General features: G+C 46.7%; 1 protein-coding gene across 1 annotated transcript in view; it reads right to left on the reverse strand.

The window, feature by feature from the left end:
- NOS1 (nitric oxide synthase 1) overlaps nucleotides 1–26,794 on the reverse strand; it is a 92,486-nt gene that overhangs the window by 51,252 nt on the left and 14,440 nt on the right. Inside the window, exons 2-3 of the mRNA XM_056859788.1 lie at nucleotides 14,120–14,249; nucleotides 1,472–1,609 (exon numbers count right to left, since the gene is read on the reverse strand). Of these exons, the coding sequence (XP_056715766.1) occupies nucleotides 1,472–1,609; nucleotides 14,120–14,249 (268 nt within the window). The remainder of the gene's footprint in view (nucleotides 1–1,471; nucleotides 1,610–14,119; nucleotides 14,250–26,794) is intronic.

Genomic DNA, 26,794 nt, shown 5'->3' on the forward strand with positions numbered 1-26,794 from the left:
TGGGCTTCCTTAAGCCAATAAAACTTCTTCGCAGGTTTGAGTATGCAATCCTGAACCAGCCTCTTCTGGAAACTACAAGAGTTAAGGGTGTTTTTTTTTTAATGGCTTGTGCAAAAAAGAAAGAGAATCTAGCTTCCTTTTGCTCTTTGAGCAACACAAATATCTGCCTCCGCTGCAAACACGGATTTTCGCAGTGGTTTGTCCCTTCCCTCATAGTGCTGATGGGCCGTCCATCTTTGGTCGCCCGTTCAAAGCACCATTTGTGCAATTATCCCCTCTCATTCTTACGGGCGATCTGACTTGAAAACAACAGCAAACAACAACAGCCAGTCCTCTGGACCGTGCATAGAAAGCTCTGTGCATCACAACACCCTGCACTGCAGCTGAAACGGGACGTCTGGCCAGGTTCACACTGTAACGGAAAACCAGGGATCGTGGGGGGAGAAAGAGACCCAAAACCGTTATCAAGAAAAACAGTTTTATTCGCAGCTGCGGCTCAGTTACTCTAACAAGTCAAACACTGAGCCCCGATTCTACTGGGGAGCAGACATTTATCCAAAATCCACACTCTGATGAAGTACATCATCATTCTGTGCTTATCTGGTTGTTTTGCATTATCTGGTTGTCTGGAGCCTTTAGAGCTCCGCAGTTTTTTCCAGTTCCAGTTCTTGTTATCGTTCAACATGACTTTCCATGACTTTCCCCCCACTACCTTCAGCACACACATAGAATTATCTTGCCCAGCAACAAGCTACTCTCTTGCTGTCTTAATACAATTTAATACATTTACAGAAAGGAAAAGAGGTTTTCATAAACTATTAAATCAGACTACTTAAGAGGATCCTCCACATTCAGGGGAAATCTATCTTGCTGTCACAACACCTAGGCCTCCAAGCACTCGGTAGAAGAAGAAGAAAAGTTGGTTTTTATACGCCGACTTTCTCTACCACTTAAGGAAGAATCAAATCAGCTTACAATCACCTTCCCTCCCCCTCCCCCACAGCAGACACCCTGTGAGGTAGGTAGGGCTGAGAGAGCGCTAAGAGAGCTGTGACTAGCCCAAAGTCACCCAGCTGGCTTTGTATGTAGGAGTGAGGAAACCAACCCAGTTCACCAGATTAGCCTCCGCCGCTCATGTGGAGGAGCGGGGAATCAAACCCACTTCTCCAGATCAGACTCCACAACTCCAAACCACTACGCCACGCTGGCTCTCTAGGAGGGAAAGGGAAGCAATGGATGAAGGCAATCGGAATCCCGCCGCCCCATTTCACCAGCTGGCGACGCTTCCCGCCTCGGTTGGATCCGATCCTGTCGAGCCGCCGCCAGCCCAGTTCCCCCAACGTTGCCATGGCAGCGTGCGATCTGGAGGACGCTTCTCCAAAGCAACTGTTCCCGAGCCATTTCCTGTGTTGCTGTGATCTGGCAACGCCGGCCTTGGGGAATGCTGGGCCGGCCGGGCCGTCGCACTTACCAAGGAACTCTTGAGATGCAAGGTGTCGTTGAGCACGGAACCCGTCTCCCAGTTCTTGACTTTAGCAAAGCGCGGGCACTTGGAAGGGCTCCCGTTCACCAGGCCCTTGGTTGGTGAATGCCGGCCCGAGGGTGGCAGCTGCGTGAGATGGGGAAGAACATTAGGCTGTTACATCCTAGCAGCTTAAGAGGGGCAATGAAATGCGGAGGACTGTGTATATTCTGTGGCCCTCTACCTGCACCGAAGGGGCCTATAACACAGGAAGTCTTCCGCAGGGCCTGCAATGCGAAGATTTTCCGCCAAGCCTACAATGGAGGACAGCCGCTTATAGCAGCTTATGCCATCGATACCATCTTTCTGGCTTCCCCTTCTCCCCCCTTGGGTGGGAACAATACGAGTGAAGGGTTGCCACCTGCATGGCCCCATCTGTTTTAGATTTGGTGCGCCATCAAGTTAGGTTTTAGAATTTTATTGTTGGTTTTAATATGGAATTTTATATTGGTTGGATTTATATTGGCTGTTGTATTTTAAAATGATGTCTCCTGCCCTAAGCCAGCTTGCTGGGGAGGGCGGGCTATAAGCCGAATGAATGAATGAATGGATGAATGAATGAATGAATAAATTCTAGGCGGGTCAAAGAAACCTGACAACATGTGAACCATGCCTGGAGAAACAGCACTCTGGAAGGGAATGGCTTGCTAACAGATGCAGATCACGCCCCCACACACACAATATGAAGAAGAAGAGTTGGTTTTTATATGCCGACTTTCTCTACCACTTAAGGGAGAATCAAACCGGCTTACAATCACCTTCCCCTCCCCACAACAGACACCATGTGAGGTAGGTGGGGCTGAGAGAGTGTGACTAGCCCAAGGTCACCCAGCTGGCTTCATGTGGAGGAGTGGGGAAACAAATCCAGTTCACCATATTAGCCTCCGCCACTCATGTGGAGTGGGGAATCAAACCCGGTTCTCCAGATCAGTCCACTGCTCCAAACCACCACTCTTAACCATTATACCACGTTGGCATGGAGCAGCAAGGGTGAAGAAAACTCCACCTGTTGAGTTTCTGCCCGCCAAGTAGCCATTTAAGGAAACAGGAGGGTAAGAGGGGTGGCAATCTAGGAGGGCAGGATCAAGCTGGATTTCCTTGTCAGTGTGTGCATCCCTTTCAAACCTGCTTGAACGTCTCTTTCTACAAAATAAGCCCTGTATATTCCAAGTCAGATCTAGCCAGAAAGAGAATAAAAATGTGTAAACAATTTCTAGGAATTGGTGCTGGCTGCCAACTGCAAGGCCAACAAGGGAGATGCCTTCACATTTCTCATCCTTGCTACTTTCATTCCCAAATCCCAGCTTCAATTTAACTTGTCCATTCTTAGAGTTGCCTGGTCCCTCTTTGCCACCGGCGGGAGGTTTTTGGGGTGGAGCCTGAGGAGGACGGGATTTGGGGAGGGGAGGGACTTCAATGCCATACAGTCCAATTGCCAAAGCAGCCATTTTCTCCAGGGGAACTGATCTCTATCGTCTGGAGATCGGCTGTAATAGCGGGAGATCTCCAGCTAGTACCTGGAGGCCGGCAACCCTATCCGTTCTGCGAATTAAACCTGTGATTTTGCAGTTTCCTCATACCCAATTTTTCCTGTAAAAATATGTGCATTTTTACCATCGCTTGACAGATCAGCATCAGACCTAAACATATTGCATACACAAATGATGTGCATTCAGCATGTGAATACCGAATAAACCAAGTGTGCCTCTGTACAACCTCTGGCCACACAACAAGTGAATCAACAAAATCAACTGCCGAAAAGCACGGAGGTGAAACCAGCAAGAAAAATATTTAAAAGATATGAAATGGTGAGAGGATAACCACCTTCAAGTACTTGAAGGGCTGTCATATAGAAGAGGGGGCTGAGTTATTTTCTGTTGCCCCAGAAGGTCGGACCAGAACCAAAAGGTTGAAATTAAATCAAAAGAGTTTCCGTTTAGACATTAGGAAGAATTTTCTAACAGCTAGAGTGGTTCTTCAGTGGAACAGGCTTCCTCGGGAGGTGGTAAGCTCTCCTTCCCTGGAGGTTTTTAAGCAGAGGCTAGATGGCCCTCTGTCAGCAATGCTGATTCTGTGGCCTTAGGCAGTTCATGAGAGGGAGGGCATCTTGGCCATCTTCTGGGCATGGAGTAGGGGTCACGGGTGGGGGGAGGTAGTTGTGAATTTCCTGCATTGCGCAGGGGGTTGGACTAGATGACCCTGGTGATCCCTTCCAATGATTCTATTGTTCCAAATGGAGCACATTTGCTCATCTGCACCCTAAACTAGGCTTGGCTCCCATCTGGGGGGCCTCACTACGTCAGAAGCCGGGCTCCCTTGTACCGAGGTTGCCGTCTTGGGGAATCCAGGTTATGCGAAACGGAAAGATTAATGCAACCGCCGGAGGTCCACATACATTATGCAAAGAAGGCTTTTACGAGGGAGCGTGTTAACGGCTTATTACTAGTGTGAAGATTAGTGAACCTTCGGCAATTATGACATACGCCTGGGCGAATGCGTGCCAGCCTACCGTGCATTTGGTCTCGCCTGGTTGGCTCATTAAAGCCCCAGAGAAAATAAAAATGAGGGCAGGAGGTAGAAAATTCATTGCTCAGTGGCAGGGGGGGAAGGGTTCTTAAGAGAAATCCCTCTCACCTTGCAAGATACTTTTTTGCAAAAAAAAAAAAAAAAAACCCAGTAACAGCAACAACAACACCCCACTTCTGAACACTCTCCATTTGGGCCCCATGGCTCTGAATGGAATCGCCTCCTCCCCCGCAACACACACATATATACAGGGGGACAATCTGAATGCAGATCTCCTTAATTCATCCAGTCTGACCCTTAGAAGGAGGAAAGCACTTGTCAAGAACCTGTTAAAATAAATGGCTGCTTCTTGGCTCTTTCTAGTGCTGGAAAAAAAAAGGGCCCAAATCTTATGGAGGAAACACGTTTTTCAGAGATTCAGATGAGGCTTCCACTTCTAAAGACGTGTAAGAGGAACTACAGGATGGTAAAGACTGCCTCATCCCATACAAACCTACCTATTACGATAGTTTTCTGGGGCTGAATCTTCAGGCATTTCCCAATCTGGAATTGGCAATCCTATCTGGGGCTCTGTTTTGGGCAGTGCCATCATCTGAGGGTTGCCAACCTCCAGGTACTAGCTGGAGAGCTCCAGTTATTACAACTGATCTCCAGCCGATAAAAGATCAGTTCACCTGAAGAAAAATGGCCACTTTGGCAATTGGACTTTACGGCATTGACGTCCATCCCCTCCCCAAACCCCGCCCTCTTCAGGCTCCGTCTCTAAAACTAGGGTTGCCAGGATTGTCTTCACCACCAGCAGGAGGTTTTGGGGGTGGAGCCTGAGGAGGGCGGGGTTTGGGGAGGGGAGAGGCTTCAATGCCATAGAGTCCAACTGCCAAAGTGGCCATTTTCTCCAGGTGAACTGACCTCTGTTGGCTGAAAATCAATTGTAATAGCAGGAGATCTCCAGCTATTACCTGGAGGCTGGCAACCCTACCTAAAACCTCCTGCCAGTGCGGGACCTGGCAACCCTAGAGGCTAAATAACTGGCACCAAAATTATGGCATTCACGCCCCAGGGAGATTCATTTGTCCCCTTCGATTACTTTCTGCTAGCCAGTGAAGGCATGCCTGTTTCATCTGGAGTTTCCTTAGTGACCCTCCTTACCTGTTTGTTTTTAATTGGTTTTATCTATAAATATGTACTATTTCCAAAGTTGATTTTGAATGTCTTTTAAGCTGTTCTTCACCACCCCGAGGGCTTTAATTGGCCAGAAAGGCCAAATACAAATGTTTTGAATAAACAAGTAACGTTAGCTTTTCAACTGGATTCAGTGTTCCAGCAAGCCCACACGGTGCAGAAATCTGGGGTCATAATAGAATATTATGTGCAACTTGCTTCCAAAAGTATGAAGAACAATATGAGTGTACCTCAGTTATCCATACTAAGCTCTATTATCACACTATTTTCGCTGCACACGAGTCTCACTGCAAAAAAAGATCCAGAAATTTCAGCTGCTATAGAACAGCAGCCAGGTTTTTAACTGGACTTGGAGCAGGGAACATATCCCCCCCAGGCACTTCAAAAATCTTCAGCAGCTTCCACCTTGTTTCCAAGCGCAATTCTACATGACCCAAAAAGGTCATTTAGGCCCAAATAGCCTAGAAACAAAGCGCCTAAAAACCACCTTTGCCATAAGCCTCTTTAAGTTGAGATCACTGGTTTGGACAGATTCAATTCTGCTTTAAAAAGCCAATTTGCTTAAGCTCCCAAATTCAGATGTCACAACAGATTGCGGTTAGATCAAAGACTCCCTAAATCATGTGAGCCCTAGGACCTCAGACAAATCACAAGCAGATGTAGGTTTCTTCCTGACACTCAAAACAAAGTGACTCTACGATTTATTCCACAGGCCAGAAACTAAGGGTCAGGTTCCTCCCAAGTAGCTTAGGTGGGTGGCCACATTGGTCTACAGTAGAAAAGCAAGATTCAAGCCATAAAACATAAGAAAGGCCCTGCTGGATCAGACCAAAGCCCATCAAGTCCAGCAGTCTGTTCACACAGTGGCCAACCAGGGGCCTCTAGGAAGCCCCCAAACAAGACAACTGTGGCAGCAAAGGCCTGCCTGTGTCCACGACACCTAAAGAATAGGAAGGAAGGAAGGAAGGAAGGAAGGAAGGAAGGAAGGAGTTGGTTTTTATATGCCGACTTTCTCTACCACTCAAGGAAGAATCAAACCGGTTTACAATCACCTTCCCCTCCCCACAACAGACACCCTGTGAGGTAGGTGGGGCTGAGAGAGCTCTAAGAGAGCTGTGACTAGCCCAAGGTATCGGTATAATAATAAGTCCAGTAGCATCTTTAAGACCAACGAGATTTCCCGAGAGCCAAAGCTCCCTTCATCAGGTACAAGCATTTCTATTTATTTCCTGCTGTTTCTTGTTGGTCATCAAAGTGCCGCCAGACTCAAATCTTATTCCTCCCAGAGGGATTCTAAAAGTCAAAGTCTAGTGTGAAAAAGGAGTTTCCCTTGCTAACCTCCCTCAGTTTATCCCAAAAATGGTGACATTTACATTGGGTAAAGAAGCCTAAAGATGTTATAATCTCTACTTTATTATGGGGGGGGGGACTTCTTTTAAAAGGACTTCGGTGGGGATAATACACTCCAGGCAGGTCAACGTAAAAGTTTCCTTTTCAAAGGCATGTCCTGGAGCAGCTTTCTCAAGGGGGCAAAAGAGGAGCCCTTTAACTCTTTCCTCTCCAGCCACTCCCTGGCTAATAAACAACACTCCTGAGGCACCTTCAGGCATTGATTCGAGCATTTTGGAGCTGGCAACCTGAAAGGTGGAGGTGAGAAGTATCTGCAGAGTCGGTAGCCAAGGAGGATGTGGAGCAACACATTTTAGAAGGATAAAAGTAAAAGCTGGCAGTTTCATGAAATGTTGCGATGGAAGACGTTTTTCTCGTAGCAGAAGTTGCCTCTGTGCGTGCGGTTTCTTAAACGTTTCTCCCACTCAGTTTTCCTAATCTAGATCTCCTATCTCCTACCCCCTTGCTTTTCAGATTTATTCATACAGCATAATCCAGTAAAACACATGTATCGTTTATACAAAAGGTAAAGCCCCCCTGCTTTTACCTGTATTTTTTTCTATCATGGTCCAAACAGCCACCAGACGAAAGGGGTATTTTGCTCGAGAAATACCATAAGCAGGGGAAGGTGCATTTAATTCAAACAAAACCTATCTAATCAGGGATCTCCGGGTTAATGCATTATTTGGCTTTCAGATTGCAGAGAAATCTTCTGCAGAGTACACTCTACTTTCAAGTCTTGGAAATCTCCCCCCGCCCCCCGCTCTAGTTCGGCCCTTTCTTTAACTAACAGCCAGTCCTTTCTGTTATATTGCAACTTGCTTACCCCTTTGCACCCCCCTCGATGATGTGATTTTATGGATAGTCAGTCCTCTCTTGCCTTGAAAACCATAAGTCAGCTGTGACTTGACAGCACACATCCACACACACACACTCACACCCAAACACACATACACACAAGCAGCCCCAACTCTTACAGAGGAGGGTACTGACCCTTCCTTTATTGTTCAGCAACATTTAATTCAAAACAAAAACAAATGAACACAGTAGAAAACCAGCAACATACACATAAAAGTAGCAATTTAAAAAATACATTAAAAGCAACCAGAATGAGCAGATAAAAATATAAAAGCCTAAAAGTGGCCAACAGCTTAAAAACCATCAACAAAGTGCAAAACTATTAAGATATCAGAGATGGAACACATTTCAAAGGAATGGGGGCGACAGTTGATTAAAGGCATAGAAAAATAAAAATATTAAACAACAGATTTAATTTTTTTTTAAACAACAGATTTGGTCCTAGACTGTGGGAAGGGATTTCCAGACTCTTGGCTTAGCAACATAAAAAGCCTTTCCCCCTAATAATCACCCACCATACTGGGTTATGTGGGAGGAAGCAATCCTTCAGGTATTCTGACCCTGGACTATGAAGAAGAAGACAAAGAGTTGGTTTTTATATGCTGACTTTCTCTACCACTTAAGGAAGAATCAAACCGGCTTACAATCACCTTCCCTTCCTCTCCCCACAACAGGCACCCTGTGAGCTAGGTGGGGCTAAGAGATCTGTGACTGGCCCAAGGTTACCCAGCTGGCTTCATTTGTAGGAGTGGGGAAACCAACCCGGTTCACCAGATTAGCCTCTGCCGCTCATGTGGAGGAGTGGGGAATCAAACCCAGATTCTCCAGGTCCATCGCACCAAACCACCACTCTTAGCTGCTTCACTATGCTGGGCTTTATAAGCGACAGAAGGTGAAACCAGATATATTGGCCCCCACAAAATCCAAAACCCACGTTTCCCTTTTTTATTATGAGCAACTGAAATGACATAAAGTACTGTGCAAAGCTTTCCAGCACATGCAATTGACAGTCAGTGAAGATCTTCTAGAAGTGGGAAAATGCAACCCCTCCAGTTCACAACAGCAAGAAATCTCACTGCTGTGTTCTGAACCACAGATACATGAATTTGCCCATTCCGCCACATACGCCCAGTAGCCAACGGCACAGCATTCCAGCCAGAAGTGCCACCTATCTCTGAGGAGGACTGACTATCCTCCCAATCCACATAGCCCTCTACAGCTGACCTCTAGGGTTGCCAGCCTCCAGGTACTGGCTGGAGATCTCCTGCTATTACAACTGGTCTCCAGCTGATAGAGATCAGTTCACCAGGAGAAAATGGCTGCTTGGCAATTGGACTCTATGGCATTGATGTCCCTCCCCGAACCCCGCCCTCTTCAGGCTCCACCCCAAAAACCTCCTGCTGGTGATGAAGAGGGACCAGGCAATCCTACTGACCCCTGATACTTCAGATGGCAATTTTTAAGCTTTTGGATTGGTTAAGGTTGTTTTTATCTGCTTGGAACCCTTTCCAAATTGCCGCTCTTATTGTCAAGTTGGGGTATTCACAGGTTTACTGCTTGCAACTGCTTTTTTATTACTGTGACCTTATTCTTTTTAGATTTTTCTCGTGTGTGTGTGTATATATATATATATATGTTTTGCTTTGTAAATTTACCTGGATGCCATCTGATGGGAGGGATGAATGGAAGCCCATTATGCCAACGAATAACAAAATGCTGAAGGTCTGCAGGCTAGATGAGGGAGGTGTCTTCAGCCTTTTGCTCTGCTCAGACTCCCAGGTTTATTGTTACAGCAAACAAAGAGCCTCGTTTGAAGATTGATGTTTTTTGCATGAGCTTTTCCTCAAGGGGCAGAGAATAGATTTTCCTTCTACATTGTTTCAGCTTCTATGCAGGTTCTCTCATCTTTATATAGCACCATTTGGCAGAGAAACCAACTGTGCGACATTTCCCTTCTAGCTGTAGGCGTGGGGTGGGGGGAGAGAAGGGAAACCTCTGCTCTCAGATAGTACCCATGCATAAACCAGGCTTAAGAAAAGACTTTTTGGAAAGAGAGAGAGATGCTAGCAGAGTTGTGTGAATTTGGAGAAAACAGGTGTTAAACGGAGTTAATAAGTCGGTAAGTCGAAGGAGGGAGGTAGTTGCTCAATGGCAGAGTACCTGCTTTGTATGTAGACGATCCCCATTTCAATCCCTGGCATCTCCAGTTAAATGATCTCAAGTACAAGCTGGGGAAAAGGCCTGCGTTTGCTTGAGTCCTGGGAGAGCTGCTGCCAGCCAGAGCAGACAATACTTCAGCTAGATGGACATTTGACTTGTCCTCTTCTAGCACTGTCTTCCCCCAGCATGTGAAAACTTTTTTTATTATTTATTTTATTAGATTTTTATCTCACCCTTTCCCGACCATGGTTGGGCTCAGGGGGGCTCACATTCAATAGTACATTAACAGTACATAAAATAACATAAAATAACACACCAATACAATATACCATAATTTAAAACCTAATTATAATCTAAAATAGATAATTTAAAACCAGAAAAATCCAATCGAGATCCAGAGGACGCCTTCCAGACTACTGGTTTTGCCTGGTGTACCCTCAATGATTCCTACTTCCTGCCTTGTGTTTTACTTTGCTGTCCTGTTTTATATATGTATTTTAGCTCTATGTTTAATTGGCTTTACGATGCATTTTATCTTGCTGTTTTGATTTTGAGGAAGGGCCATGGCTCAGTGGTAGAGCCTCTGCTTCACATGCAGAAGGTCCCAGGTTCAATCCCCGGCATCTCTAGTTAAAAGGACAAAGTTGTTAGTGATGTGAAAAACCTCTGCATGAGACCCTGGAAAGATGCTGTCAGTCTACAGACCTTGATGGACCAATAGACTGATTCAGTATCAGGCAGCTTCAGATGTTCAATTGCTAGCTGCCTTGGTGGCCTTGACTGGGCAAAAAGGCAGGATATGAATGTTGTAAATAAATACATTCATTAAAAATATTTTTTAAAAAGAAAAATGGCTGGATTCTGAGCTGTCAAGCTGAGCAAGTTAAGCTGAACTTGGGGTGGGGAGGGGGATTTGGCCTGGCTTGTAATTGGGGCTAGGGTTTCCAGGTCCCTCTTTGCCACTGGTGGGAGGTTTATAGGGCGGAGCCTGAAGAGGGTGGGTTTTCGGGGAGGGGAGGGACTTCAATGCCATAGGGTCCAATTGCCAAAGCGTCCATTTTCTCCAGGTGAACTCATCTCTACTGGCTGGAGATCAGTTGTAATAGCAGGAGATCTCCAGCTATTACCTGGAGGTTACTGAAAAGAAGACACCACTGTTTGGAAATTAGCACAGGAGCGAGGAAGTATAACAAAGTGCAAAAGCTTATATTAATTGCTACATGAATCTCTAATGACTAACATTGTACACAGACTAACCTGTAATATACACATCAAATAAATATACACAAACACACTGTGGGAAAAGTCTCTATATGATATAAATCTTCTGTCTCCGGCTTTATTCCTTGTTGACATCCTTGTTGAACCACTCTACATAAGAAGTTTGAAGATTTATATCTATATGGAGACTTTTCCCACAGTGTGGTTGTATATACTTATTAGGATAGTTTGATGTGTATATTATAGGTTAGTCTGTGTACAATGTTAGTCATTAGAGATTCATGTAGCAATTAATATAAGCTTTTGCACTTTGTGATACTTCCTCGCTCCTGTGCTAATTACCTGGAGGTTGGCAACCCTACCGCTCAGCTTCACATATATACCCCCCCCCCCATACCATGGGCTACAAGGCATGGCATCCGTTCTGATCTCCCTCCCCCAATGGCAAAAATTCTTCTCCATCTCTCACTCCAAACTTCACTTTTCCTTCACTCTTCTCCGGGCACATTCTTGAATTGTGCGTGAGAAATTCAGGCTGAAATGGCAACGCGGCAACGCACACCCAAGTGCTTTCGCTCTGCACACAGAGGAAAGAGAACAACGGAAATGGCCCACACCTCGAGAGGTCTGCCAACTCCTTTCCTCGAGGGGGTCCCCTGCTCCTTGCTGAAGTTCCCTCAACAAGGAAACAGGAACTCTCTCGGCAGGGTGGGAAGGAGGAAACCAATACCCAGGGCAAACTGAATCAAGTGAATGAGGCCACATTGAGGGAAGAGGCAGCGCAAAACGAAGCCCCGTTCCTTTCCCAGCAGCACAGCTGCGTTCCCTGGAACAGAAATTAGGACATTTGAGTGGCTGGGTGCAGGAATGGGATGTGGCCATACCCAAATAATGTTAAATGTTCAAAACAAGAGCTTAAGAACTAGGTGGATCAAATCAAAAGCCTGTGTCATCCAGCATCCTGTTTCCAACAGCGGAAAGCTGGAGAGCTCAAATTCCGGGAAGTTTCAGAAAGGAACAGTCCTCCCCTGTTATTTGTCGCTAGTGTTCGGTACGCAGAGGTACACTGCCTCTGAACATGGAGGTTCCACCCTGCTATTATAGCTACCTGATGAGGGTTAAAGGGTTTTATTTTTTACTCTTTTGTTCCAAATATTGTATGCTGCTCTGAACTTGGGGCAGGGGCAGGGTGGTGTACATTGAAAAAACACAAAATAACTAAAATAATAATAATATCTTGTAGCAGTGGGTTTCATACGTTAGAAGATGATTGCTTTCTGTCATCTTAAGAAGAGCCATGGTGGTTCAGACCAAGGCCCATCAAGTCCAGCAGTCTGTTCACACAGTGGTCAACCAGGTGCTTTTAGGAAGCCCACAAACAAGACGACTGCTGCAGCATTATCCTGCCTGTGTTCCACAGCACCTAATATAATAGGCACGCTCCTCTGATACTAGAGAGAATAGGTATGCATCATGACTAGCATTCATTTTGACTAGTATCCATGGATATCCCAATACTCCATGAATATGTCCACTCTCCTCCTAAAGCCTTCCAAGTTGGCAGCCATCCCCACATCCTGGGGCAGGGAGTTCCACAATTTAACTATGCGTTGTGTGAAGAACTACTTCCTTTTATCTGTTTTGAATCTCTCACCCTCCAGCTTCAGTAGATGACTCTGTGTTCTGGTATTACGAGAGAGGGAGAAAAGCTTCTCCCTGTCCACTCTCTCCATACCATGCATAATTTTATAGCCCTTGTTTTGTTTGCACCTATAGCTGACTGATTTCATAGGGTACCCCAAGTTCTGGTATTACAAGAGAGAAGCACACCGTAACCTGAGGAACGTGACATCACAATAAAGAATCAGACCAATGGATCAGCAAGTTGTGGCCTCTACCACAGACTCCCTCGATGACCCTAGGCAAATCACTGTCACCTCCTCCCTGTTTTCAATATAACTCTGACGTCACCTTACAAAGTCATTGTAAAGACCAACAAGTCAATGTATGTAGAGCAAAAATACTAAATAAATGCTGATTGGGGAAAAAATAAGTTAACGCAAACAACCCTCGAAATCCCCCCAGCTTCCTGCCAAGAGACAAGCCTCATCCTGAATGGCTGCTGTTTCTCTAACAGTGCTGCTTCTGCCCGAAGCATCCTCAGGCTGCTTAAAATTTCTGCGGCACCTTTAATCTGCAAGACTTTTTAAAGCAGTTGGTGCATTCACCCACATAGGCGGCTGTTGCCAGCCTCATTTGATTGCTGGAATGCTGTGGTTGAGAGGCAGAGGGTTATTTTCACACGCTCAAGTTTCAGTTAGCTTTGAGTCATAGAGTTGTAAGGGGACCTCCGAGGTCATCTAGCTCACCTCCCACACTCAGTGAAAGAACAGGCAACTACAGCATCCTCAATAGAGGGCCATCAAGGCTCTGCTTAAAAAAGAATCCCACCAAAGTTTACTACCTCTGAGAGTTTACTACCTTCGAAGGCAGTCTGAATCTTTGATATTTATGTTAACCCTGGAGATTAGTTAATGCAGTATAGAAGGAGAAAACAGCACGCAGTAAAGCAAGGGAGCCTTCTGACCAATGCAGGTTATTACATCTGCATTACAAGTTGATTGAAACAACAGCAGCTTTAAGCCTCATGCGTAAAAATACTCAGGTTGCATTCTGTTTAACAGAATGTCTTTTTTAATGAATATGTTATTTCAAAATGTTTTCTTGGATGCGCACAACAGTCACACAGTGAAGATTTCTGTGCTGTGACGGCTGCCAAAGCAACTTCTTTAAAATCAGCGCAATCAATCAGATCTCCATTGGGAGGGGCTGTGGCTCAGTGGTAGACCATCTGCTTGGCATGCAGCAGGTCCCAGGTTCAAGCCCTGGCATCTCCACTTAAAGGGACTAGGCAAGTAGGTGATGTGAAAGACCTCTGCCTGAGACCCTGGAGAGCTACTGCCGGTCTGAGTAGATGATACCGACTTTGATGGACCCAGGGTCTGATTCAGTATAAGGCAGCTTCATGTGTTCATTAGCCAATCAGAAGCCTTGCTGGGCAAAAGCTCCACTTGACCCCACCCACTTTCTAAAGACACCTGGCAAGTGCCAGGAAAGGTGTTCTCAGGTGCCACAGGGCCCATGGGTGCCATGCTGGGGAACCCTGAGCTATATGATAAGGAAATGTCCTGATTCCGCTTGTTCTGCACCTGAAGAGAGGTTGGGCTCTCCCCCCCCCACAAAAAAAATTCAGACACCTACCTGGTTGTTTTCTGAAGAGGCATTGCTCACAACAACAACAGATGTGTTGGTATTTCCCCAGTAGTCACTGATGACTCGGTTATTCTCCATCCCAGCTGGCAGAGACTTCACAGACTTCTGGTCTTCTTCCCTGAGACTGGAAGAGGGGGGGGAGTTAATTAGCAGGGGGTGGAGTGTGGCCTCTTTGTGGTCCAGGATCATCAACGGACCCCAAAGCCTTTGCAATCAGTGGGCTTGCTAAAATCTTGTGCTTGCCCCCCCCCCGCTTTGGAAGCAGACCCATGCCAACCCCCAGATGAAGTAAGGATAGCCAGCATCCCAGGATCCAATTGCAGCCTGGGAAATCACCACTCAGTAAGGTTGCCAGGTCCCTCTTCACCACCGGCGGGAGGTTTTTGGGGCGGAGCCTGAGGAGGGCGGGGTTTGGGGAGGGGAGGAACTTCAATGCCATAGAGTCCGATTGCCAAAGCGGTCATTTTCTCCAGGGGAACTGATCTCTACCAGCTGGAGATCAATTGTAATAGCATTAGATCTCCAGCTGTTACCTGGAGGTTGGCAACCCTACTGCTGAGCACATATACCACCCCCTTACCATATGAGCATGCCTAAATGAACTGCTTTCAGAAGCACAACAATGCATACACCAATGTGAAGAAGAAGAAGAGTTGATTTTTATATGCTGACTTTCTCTACCACTTAAGGCAGAATCAAACTGGCTTACAGTCCCCTTCTCTTCCCCTCCCCACAACAGACACCCTGTGAGGTAGGTGGGGCTGAGAGAGGTCTAAGAGAACTGTGACTAGCCCAAAGTCACCCAGCTGGCTTCATGTGGAGGAGCGGGGAAACAAATCCTGTTCGCCAGATTAGCCTCCACTGCTTATGTGGAGGAGTGGGGAATCAAACCCAGTTCTCCAGATCAGAGTCCACAACTACAAGGCACGGCATCTGTGAGAACGTTTGAGGCACAGAGACCTTCCAACTAGCCCCAGGCTGTTCTGTCATCAGCTCTGGGGCATGTTCATGCTCAGCAACAGGCGCATCCCTTTTTCATTCTCCCACCCATGCAACCGCGGGGAGCTGTGGAACCACAGTGGGATGCACATCAGAAGCAGAGCATTTCTTCCCATCCTGCCTGCTCCCCCGCCACCAGCTCTTTTCAACATCCCCTCCCAATCAAGACTGACCCGTTCTGCTGTGAACCCGAGGACAAAGACCGCCTGGTTTGGACGTGTGGAAACTCAGCTCGAACAGGTGTGCCGCTGAGGCCTCTAGGTTTGCCGTGGCCTCCAAGCAAGCTCGCCCCAAGCTATCTGTGCGCCCAGTTCCCCTACAAAAGCCTAACACTTTCACAAGAGGTTTTTGGGTCAGGAGTGGGAGGGGAACTTGGCCCAGTAGCGACACAGTAATGAATCAGCTGATAGCTGCAGGAGTAAAAACAATGGTAATTTTATAACGTAAACAAGCCCTGATCCTAAAAAAAAATACCAGGAAATGAAAGTCCTTAAAGCAGTCATGATTTAGGAAAGTGGGTGGAGCAGCAAACTTCCCAGTTTCTCCTTTGGAGGACAATGCATCCTAATCCGGGACAGAGAAGCTACTAAGATTCCTGGCTCCAGCAGCCAGAGGATCGGCTGGACGAGACATGCTCTCCTGGTCGACAGTGTGTTCACTGCACGGTTGCTATGTGCGGCATCATGTGAGGAAGTGCCCTGCGAAAGCAGAGTGAGATAGTCCTAGGCTTGCCAACCTCCAGGTAATAGCTGGAGATCTCCTGCTATGACTGATTTCCAGCTGATAGAGATCAGTTCTCCTGGAGAAAATGGCCCCTTTGGCAGTTGTCCTCTATGGCATTGAAGTCCCCTCCCCAAACCCCACTCTCCTCAGGCCCCGCCTCCAAAACCTCCCACCAATGGTGAAGAGGGACCTGGCAACCCTAGTTAGTCTGACACCTAGTCTCCCAGAGTGGCTACATTCCCCCCAGCCTACAAGCAAAAGCACGTTGCCTCTGAGCATGGAGGTTTTGTTAGCCATCTTGGCCAACGGTAGGGTGGCCAACCTCCCGGTGGTGGCTGGAGATCTTCGGCTATTACAACTGGTCTCCAGCTAACAGGGATCAGTTCACCTGGAAAAATGGCTGCTTTCGCGATTGGATTCTAGGCCATTCAAGTCTCCCCCCCTCTCTAAACCTCGTCCTCCTCAGGCTCCACCCCCAAAATCTCCAGGTATTTCCCAATCCAGAGCTGCCAACCCTAGCCAATGGCCATTGAAAGACTTTTCCTTCAGTTAACTTGTCTAATCTACTTTAAAAGCCTTCTGAGCCAGTGCTTCAGGATGGGTGCTATGTGCCCTACTGGGGGGTGCTTATGTACTGATGTGCTCTATGCTACATTTCCACAATGGGTCAAACAGTGCCCCCTCCGGGGCTATATCAGGTCAGGAACACACACACATATATTTATTTGTAAAATACAAACACACAATATGGCAACGGAGTCTGTGATTCTATCTATTTCAAGCTTGAAGCATGAAGGTAGAGAGAACAGGACAAAGGGAAGTAGTTATAGGTGATCTAACAATTACCGATGAAGAAAAGAAGAGATACACCCACTTTATTTTAAATTGCATACAGGAACACAAATTATAGCAATTAACCCAACCGAGACCCTAAATAAATGTGGCGGTGGCAGGTCGGTATGTTAGAACGCAGGTCTGCTGCACAGCTGTAAAGAGGGAGTCCAGGGTTGCCAACCTCCAGGTACAGCCTGGAGTCCTCCCAGAATCACAACCGATCTCTCTAGACTAGTAACTGTATATGATTGCCTCACAATTCTTTTAATGTGGAGTTTTACTCTTATGCTCCTGAGCATTGTTTTGCCCGTGTGCTCCTGCATAGTGCACTACACAAAAAGAATCTTGATACATCTCTATGTATAATCACCGCAACACTTCAAGCAGTATTTTATCACTGCACAGGTGGGCATCAGTAACAGAGAAGAACAAAGAGGCACAGGAAAGGAAGGAACGGCAGCAAACTGTGTATGCGCACAGCCTTGTACAAAATCCAGATTATTTTTTTTTAACACGGAAGTTTCAAAATGAATTGGTTCTATGTAAGAAACACAGAGACCTGGACAATGAAGAAAGCTGATAGGAAGAAAGTAGATTCCTTTGAAATGCGGTGTTGGAGGAGAGTGTTACGGATACCCTGGACAGCCAAAAAAACAAATCAGTGGGTTTTAGATCAAATCAAGCCTGAACTGACCCTAGAAGCTAAAATGACCAAACTGAGGCTGTCGTCCTTTGGACATATTATGAGAAGAGAAGTGTCACTGGAAAAGACAACCATGCTAGGAAAAGTTGAAGGCAGCAGGAAAAGAGGAAGACCCAACAAGAGATGGATTGGCTCTATAAAGGAAGCCACGAACCTCAATTTGCAAAATCTGAGCAAGGCTGTTAAGGATAGGACACTTTGGAGGACACTGATTCATAATGTCGCCATGAGTCGGAAACGACTTGACGGCACTTAACACACAAGAAGCATGACCAGGCCCTTCAAAATCCAGGGACAAATTTCAATGAGGTTTTCAGAAGCCTCCTATCCCGAATGGACCTCAACTGTCGTTACTTGCAGTAGAAAAGGGCAAGAGTCCAGCAGCGCCTTAAAGACTAACAAAATTTCCGGCAGGGTATGAGCTTTTGTGAGCCACAGCTGACTTCTCCGTTACCAGTTAGCGGAAAATGCTCCTGCAAGCTACGCTTTGGAATTCGTGCTTGAAAACACGCCCGTCCCACAGCCCGATCTCGTCTCCCTGCCTACTCATGCCACAAGCAAGGAGCAAGTGCTCACCACAGGAACGGCACTGTGTTCATAACCAAGGGAGCAGGAGAACAAAAGGGACTCCGTGACGAAGGCAGCTGCCCTGCCGCCTTCCTGTGGTCCGTACCGCTGTCATCTATGTTCAACCAGAAGAGCAGAGTGAAGCTGGGTGTCTTCAGAAACGGAGTCCTCCTTGTTCTCACTTTCGTCACAATGGCAATTCCCTCCTTTGTTCTCCCAGCTTTTGCCTTGCAGAATTTACCCCCGTCGGTTTTCAAGAATAAATCAAACGTCTTTTCTCAGCAGGAGGTTGCCGCTGTTTCATTATATCAATATAATAAAAAAAGGAAAAGAAAAACCAACGTGCAAGCAATCACCACTCTCGCAGAAAAACAGTACTTCTGGCACAAAAGCCAGTGTTTCGACCGGCTCGCTCATTGTCTATTTTTAAGACCAAGTAAACTGTAGGTCCGAGTAGTTCATTCAATTTCTCCCTGCCCAGCTGCTGAACTTGTCTCCAAAAACCACTTTCAAATGGGTCGTTTCTTTGGATTTTAATCCAAAGAGGTTGAGAGGCTGAGCTATGAACCACTAGTCTCCAGTTCGAATCTCCCCACAGCTGTGTACTTAGTAAAGTCCTTCTCTCTCAGCCTCACCACCCTGTATGTAACAGGAGGGTAATAATATTGACCTAACTTACTGGGACCCCTGACCTGGATGGCCCAGGCTAGCCCTAGCTCATCAGATCTTGCGAGCTAAGCAGGGTTAGTCCCGGTTAGTACTTGGTCAGGAGAACACCAAGGAAGTCAAGTGTTGCTACACAGAGACAGGCAATGGTAAACCACCGTTGTATGTCTTTGCTTTGACCTGAATGGCCCAGGCTAACCCCATCTCGTGAGATCTCAGAAGCTAAGCAGGGTTAGCCCTGGATAGTATGTGGATGGGACACCACCAAGGAAGTTCAGGGTTGCTACACAGAGACGGGTAATGGCAAACCACCTCTATTTGTCTCTTGGGTTGAAAACCCTGCAGGATTTCTGGCTTTGGCAACAATCCATGCATCCATGAATCAAACCAAAAAGCTCAAAACAGCACCCTGTTTCTCACAGTAGCCAACAGTGGCCTACAGATACCATTAAGAAACTCACAAGTAGGCCACGAGGGCAACAACCTTTCCTTTGCTATTGCCACCCCCCCAAAAATGATAGTCAGAGGTACACTGCCTCTAAACATGGAGGTTCCATTTAGCCATCACGGCTAACAGATGTCGACAGACCTTCCTTCTATGAATTTGTTTAGTTCCTTTAAAAGCAACTGGCCATCTTGTGGCAGGGAATTCTCTAAGTTAAATGTGTATTGCATGAAGAAGTATTTTCGGTGTGTCCTGGAAATGGCTACCCATTTATTTTATTGGGTGACCTCCGACATCCTAAGTATGGAATACTGCAAAAACCATTTAATGTTTCCCATTGGGGTGGGGGTGATTCAAGTGCACTGTAAAAATATGAGTTCCAATCCAGAAGGAGGCTATACTGCTCAGTAAATTATCTCCCGTCTTTACAGAAGAGGGAAGTGTTCCTTTCGCAGCTTAGCTTTCATGTTGCTGTGAAAAGGCCTTCATCAGATAAAAGAGAATGAAGAGCCCCACCCACAAGTAACATACTGGCCAAGCACAACATACCCCAAACTTAAGATAACTCCATGATAAGGGCTCAATGCTGTAGTGGTAACAGCATGAGAAAATGGGAGTCTGAAACAGACCAGGTGAAGACACGGTTTTCAAAAAGCAGAGCAATGGTTGAGACCATTCACACACAGTGGGGCACAACTTGACCTCTGCTAGTCTAAAACCTCTCTAGGGACTAGTTCTCGAACCAGGTGCCAGGATCAGGGACCCAGCGCCTAACATGCAAACCAGTAAGAGAAGGAAGGTGTGAAGTATTAAGAGTGCTTTCAAACATCTACAGAATGCTATCACCCCATGACTGAATAATCGCAGCAAACCTGGATCAGGTTATAAAGAACGGCTCCCAGATCAAAAACTGACTCCAGTCTAGATACCAAGCATCTCTCTTGGCAATGGAATGTGGGCTGGGGGGGGGGGGCTTTTGTTTTATGTTTGCTGGGGAATGTAGCGGAAGGCCATTTACGCTTGGTAATTAGCAGCGCATTCCAGGCTGAAGTGCCCCGCATATTTTTTTGATTTCTTCACGCTGAACCGGCATTCCCGACGTCACTGCGAAGCCGCTTCACATTTCTTAAGAGCCCCTTTAACACGACCTTTTGTATTTGCTCTGCCCCCGCATCGAAGCATTCACTGAAGGAAGCAAGCAGAATCCCGGCTGCGGCTTAGCTATGCAAATGACTATTGCTAATGGCGATGCAAACAAAGGAACGAGGGAGCAGGCGAGTAAGGGGGTGGAATTTGTTTGACTTTCTCCTCTTGTATCGGGACCGTGAATAGTCCAAGAGTCGGATTTGAAAAATCAGCATTGAGCGAGGAGCAGAATCGACGCTGCATAAATGGTCAAAGTATTCGGTTCATACTGGATCTAGGCTCTTGATCTCCTAGTTGTTATCTGCTGGCTGCCTTTGATAGGGTTTTTTTTTAAATTACATGTAATTTAATTTTTATTGCAAGCTTGTTTTGGTGCTTTTACCACAAAGTGGAAAAGAAACTTTGTAGAATAAAGTAGGTTGGGAAATTAATATGGTTGTGCGCGCACGCACACACACAAAAAACAGTGCAGTCGGCATCAAATTTAGACTTCTCCAGACGCTTAATTTTTTGGGAGGGGGTATAGGGCTGAGCTGAAATGAGGGGCTATATCTGGCTCTCTGTATGATGATAGTTTGAGGCACATGCAAAATATGGTGAAAGTGTTCAGCCAATTGGAGTAAAGACAGGGGAGCATGGCCCCCAACTCCCGTCTGGCTTTGTGATGCTGTCAAACAGCCAATTCTGATTGGCTAGGTGGCGCTGTGAACTCATGCAGGTTACAGGACTCTCTTTACAGGTAAGATCATGTAGCCTTAAAGAAGGACTCTCTTACAAAAATCAAACGAAGCTGCCAAGAAGGATGAAAAACAGGAATAAACCAATTTAACTATGCAAAGTTTTTTTTTTTGGAGGGGCGGTTAGAAGAACATTTTGCACCCTCCAGAATTCCTTTTTTAACCCCCAAAATGTCTGCAAGTGAAAATTCAATGCAGCCCTAGTCAAAGTAAAAACAAAGGTTTTAGTCTTCTAATACAGTGGTTCTCAACCTGGGGCCATATGGGCCCCCAGGATATTCCAAGGGGGCCACAGGTGGTCTGAGCAGCAAACCCAGAACATAACACAATCTATATCATTTTGGATTTTTGTTTTAAATTGTGACTTACAAGATTACACATATGGAATGGAATCTTATGCTTTGACCCAGGGCATCTATTTTAGCTACAGGTTTTTTTAATTTCTGTTCAGTTTTTAATAGGAAGGGATGTAGGGTCCCCAACCTCCAGGTGGTGGCTGGAGATCTCGCACTATTACAACTGATCTCCAGGTGACAGAGATCAATTCACCTGGAGAAAATGGCTGCTGTAGAAGGTAGACTCTTATGGCAATATACCCCACTGAAGTACCTTCCCTCCCCAAACCCCGCCCTCCTCGGGTTCCACTCCCATAATCTCCAGGTATTTCCCAACCCGGAGCTGGTAACCCTAGGATGATGGCAAAATGTATGAGTCTTCATATTTAGCCAATCAGATTCCAGTCTAAGGCCAGGGTTACCAGCTCCAGAGCCAGCGTGGTAGAGAAAGTCGGCATATAAAAACCAACTCTTCTTCTTCTTACCCAAGCTTGGATCCCGGCCCCTGGCTAGACCTCAACAAGTGTTTTAACACCTCCTTTTTTGCAGTCATAAAGCCCGGGAAATGCATCCCAAAAGCCTTTTCAGGGAAAGAAGCAGATCTAATCTGAATGCACAGCAATCAGGATTACTACTGCCCCCGACCCCCACCCCATGGACAATCCTCATTAAAGAATCGCAGAAATGCTGTAAGGGGAACCGGGAGCCTTAAGAGGTGGACTCTGCCCAGCCTAGCAGGGATCAAAGGAAAAGAGAAGGACCGCCGCCCAGGCGTAATTACGAAAGGCAAGCTTGAAACGTACCAAGCAGAAAGGACAAACGCTTCCTTTCCCAAGAACATGAGGCCGTTGTGTGGACAGATAAAGGGAAACTCATGAGGCCAGCAGGAGGGAAGGTACATTTGGGGGAAACTCAAAATGCCTTTTCGGTTATACTGCGAAGGAACCAACAAGGATGCCCTTGACTGCTAGGAAGGATAATGCACATCGAGGACTCGAGAGCCCGGGAAGCACGCCCGAGCACAGCCCGTGATGTCCCAGTTCAGCATCTCTGTCCCTTCTATTAATAGGCTTGCCAGGCCCCGTAGCTCCACCGGTGGGAGCTTTCTGGGGCTGTGGCTGGGCGTGGTTTCTATGCTACGAGAGCCAATGTTGTACAGTGGTTAGAGTGTTTCACGAGGGGCTTTTTCCGCATTAGTTTTTCCCATCGGTTCTGGCCCCGTACTGCTTCAGTTTATCCCCTGATTTCTGCACACATTTTTGTGCCTCTCGTGTTTTTTTTTTCCATTTTGGGGAGAGGGTTATTCCCCAGGTTTTCTGGTTCTTTTAAAACAACTTTTACCCCTCCCGTTTTCTGGAAGCTGATTCTGAGTTGGCTTTTCCCTTGTGTGTAAAGTTTGTGTCGGTTTTCTTTGTCCCACCCTCTCCAGTAGGGCTGCCCGGTCCTACCTCCCTCGACGCTTCTAGCACTCGCGAGAAACTGCAGGGAAAAGTGGCCTGAGAAACCTGGGACACTGGGCAGAAACCTGGGACACCGGGCAAAGACGGCTCGCGCGCTGGGGTGCCAGGGAAGCCGCAGCAATGTGGCAAAGCAAAAAAGAAAGCCCGCACCGTCGCCAAAGAGCTTAAGATAGGAATAGGAGGAACTGCCTCATGCTGGCAGTTCCTGTTACAGTGTAGATGACACTGGTCACTCCCCCTCTCTTCCCCCACCTACTTCTACCCAGCGACCAGCTGAGAGTCAGCGGGCAGCAGCAGTAACAGGAGGTAGATTGCCCGCCATAAGCAGGCAGTTGGCAACCCTACTCTTAAGGTTGCCAGGTCCCTCTTCGCAACCGGTGGGAGATTTTGGAGGCAGAGCCTGAAGAGCGCGGGGTTTGGGGAGGGGAGGGACTTCAATGCCATAAAGTTCAATTGCCAAAGCAGCCATTTTTCTCCAGGTGAACTGATCTCTATCGGCTGGAGATCAGTTGAATTAGCAGGAGATCTCCTGTTACTACCTGGCAGTTGGCAACCCTACCTACTCTCCAGCCTACTTTTCAATGGCTGGACTGCCATCACCATCAGACCTCTCCTCCCCCACCTGAAAGCGAGTGGTTTCAGTTTCTATTTTTTGGAAAAAAAATGGCCCTAAAATATCAAAATACTGATGTAGTATTGTGCTGATAGTTTAAGAAGGTTCTCTGAGTTTCCAGCTTTCATTTAGAAAAAATCCGCAATTCTCTAGTTTCTGTGCTCATGAAGTTATGCCTTTTCCCTTATAGCTCTGAGAGGGAATGGGCAGAGATTTCAATCTTTTTAAAAAATGAAATCTGGGAACTAGAGACTTTTGTTAAAAAATGAAAGCCAGGAATTCAACACTACACCGATATAGCAACATTTTAGGGCCTTGTTTTAAAAATAGGGGTTACTGTAATGTCACCGATGAAGAGAGAACCCTCCCTTTAAAACCCACATGATTTAAGGCATGTGCGAAAGAAACTGACTTTGCAACTATGAAAATACACAGGGAGGGCAGACATGTGGAGGAACTATGCCCAAAATGATTCAAATGCTTGTGCATTGACTGCCAAGAAAATCAGGGGAAAGCTGAGTGTGCGGAGAAGGTCTAGAAATGGGGAGATCCAGGTTCCACCCATTGCTCAGCTACCAAGCTCCCTGGGAAGCCTTGGGCCAATTTAACTTACCTCACAGGGCTTTTATGAGGATACAATGCAGGAGGGAGACCATGCAAGCTAAGCTCCTAAGCTCCTTGGAAGAAGTGGGAGAGGAGAGACAAAAATGTTACAAATAGTAGCCAGACAAAATTTCTGGTAAAATGTGAGCTTTGGTGAGTATTGTGAGCTGTGATTCACGAAAGCTCATACCCTACCAGAAATTTTATTAGTCTTTAAGGTGCTACCGGACTCTTGCCCTTTTCTACTGCTACAGACAGACTAACACGGCTACCCATCGGGAAATAATAGACAGATATTGAAATCATAGGTCAGTTGCCAAGACAAGGATTCCCCAGGAAAAAGAGAAACAAGATCTTGGACAGTAGTGGTCAGACTCAGTGTAAGGCAGCTCTACATATTCAATGGGACATAAACTCACAACCATGTGCAAGGGTATGCGCATTTTGCAATACAAGATTTGGTACTGGGCACTGAATTCAATTACCTAGAAATTTTCAGTTTTTTAAAAAGGCAAGTTTCTAACCTATATGGCTAGAAAGTACATAAAATGACATTTCGGAAGCAGCATTTTGGAGGAGATGGGTGAGCAGGTTTTATAGCATTCAGGGCAGTGGCTCCTTCCCACTTAACTAGCAAAAGCACCTTGCAGAGAATGTGAGATGCAGAATAGCTAAGCTCTAAGCGTGGTGTAGTAGTTAAGAGTGGCGGTTTGGAGCGGTGGACTCTGATCTGGAGAACCAGGTTCAATTCCCCACTCCTCCACATGAGTGGCGGAGGCTAATCTGGTGAACAGGGTTGATTTCCCCACTCCTCCACATAAAGCCAGCTGGGTGACCTTGGATCAGTCACACTCTCTCAGCCTCACCTACCTCACAAGGTGTCTGTTGTGGGGAGGGGAAGGGGATTGTAAGCCAGTTTGATTCTTCCTTAAGTGGTAGAGAAAGTCAGCATATAAAAACTAACTCTTCTTCATCATTATCAAACCAACTATTCTTGGAGAAAGAGCAATGAAGCCTCAGCTGGAAAGAGGGGGACTGCATAGCCCCACCTAAGCTTTAAAAAGGTAAAGGTAAAAGTAGTCCCCTGTGCAAGCACCGGGTCATTACTGTCCCATGGGGTGATGCCACATCCAGACATTTAATAGGCAGGTTGTGTTTATAGGGGCGGGGGGGGGGGGAGGTTGCCATCACCTTCCCTAGTCGTGTATCCCCTCTCAATCTTCTCCTCTTCAGGCTAAGCATACCCAGCTCCTTCAACCTTTCCTCATAGGACTGGGTCTCCAAACCCCTCACCATCTTTGTTGCCCTCCCCTGGACAATTCACCTCCTCCCTCAAGGTCACCCAATCTGAATCGGTGCCCCCTGTGGCTCTTGCTTAAAAACTGCTTGAGTGCTCCAGTCACAGAAACCCCAGATTCAGGTGTGATTCAACCCTTATTACTGCTCAGTGCTGGGAAAGGTGTAGCCTGCAAACTCCTTCGCCAACCGAAGCTTTGCTGATAAGGGATTCTGCCCTGTTGTGTGTGGGTTTTTTTTTAATTTCCCGTTATTTGCAAGCATGACCTCTTCCCTGTCTCCGAGGCAGCCTCTCGGTTACTGAAGCTTGCATGGCCAGCTGTGCTATTTATTCCCCTGTATACGTGTGGGTGTTTTATTTGGCTTTTTTTCCCCCCCTTAAGGGAGTTGAGAGCTCCCCAGGTTCTGCTGCGTCTTTCTTTTTAACGTGTGACTCATCATGAACTCCTAACAGTCTCAAAGGCTGATGCCAGAAGCGTCGGAGAGAGTTCAGAGCTGAAACTATGCTGTCAGACTAATCAGGGGGTACAACCTTTTCTTCCCTTCACAGCGCAGGTGGAGGGGTTTCTATGACTGACATGCTCCCCTGTAGTAAAAACGGCTCTCCTGCCATGTAGAAAGCCAGCACATCAGGAGTAAGATTCCACCTGACATGCTAGTTTTCTACAGGCAAAGAGGTTTGTTAACATGGGAGAGTATCCAAACATGCATTTTTGTATGGAGCAGAGTGGTAAGCTGCAGCACTGCAGTCAAAAGCTCTGCTCACGACCAGAGTTCGATCCCAATGGAAGTCGGGTTCAGGTAGCCGGCTCAAGGTTGACTCAGCCTTCCATCCTTCTGAGGTTGGTAAAATGAGTACTCAGCTTGCTGGGGGTAAAGTGTAGACGACTGGGGAAGGCAACGGCAAATGACCCCATAAACACAGTCTGCCTGGAAATCTTTGGGATGTGATGTCACCCCATGGGTCAGGAATGACCCGGTGCTTGCACAGGGGACTACCTTTACAGAATCATAGAATCATAGAGTTGGAAGGTGTCACCAGGGTCATCTAGTCCAACCCCCTGCACAATGCAGGAAATTCACAACTACCTCTCCCCCCACACCCCGTGACCCATACTCCATGCCCAGAAGATAGCCACGGTGCCCTCCCTCTCATGATCTGCCTAAGGTCATCGAACTGGCATTTTTGACAGATGGCCTAAGACAGTGGACTAAGGTGGACAGTCTTCGGGCAGGACTATATGGTGGAAGGCAAACATGAAGTTCCCATCAGTCTTGCAATGCTAACCTGGGAGCAGTTGATAAAAAAAGGGTGTATCCTCCTGTTTGTTCACTGTCCCTCCGTTTCTCTCCCTTTTTTCTCCCAGCTGAGCACCACAGACCAGAAGTAAGTCTGTATGAGAGGGGAGTAAATCTTGAGGGAGAGGGACTATGGGAGGCAACCAATGGGAAGGCGTTAAGCCCTCCCCTCTCCCCCAACCACTTTCCCCTGCAAACACCCCCCATTACTGCATTGGGATTAACTAGAAAACACAT

The sequence above is a fragment of the Euleptes europaea genome, chromosome 13 (assembly GCF_029931775.1).
Source record: "Euleptes europaea isolate rEulEur1 chromosome 13, rEulEur1.hap1, whole genome shotgun sequence".
Classification (NCBI taxonomy): domain Eukaryota; kingdom Metazoa; phylum Chordata; class Lepidosauria; order Squamata; family Sphaerodactylidae; genus Euleptes; species Euleptes europaea.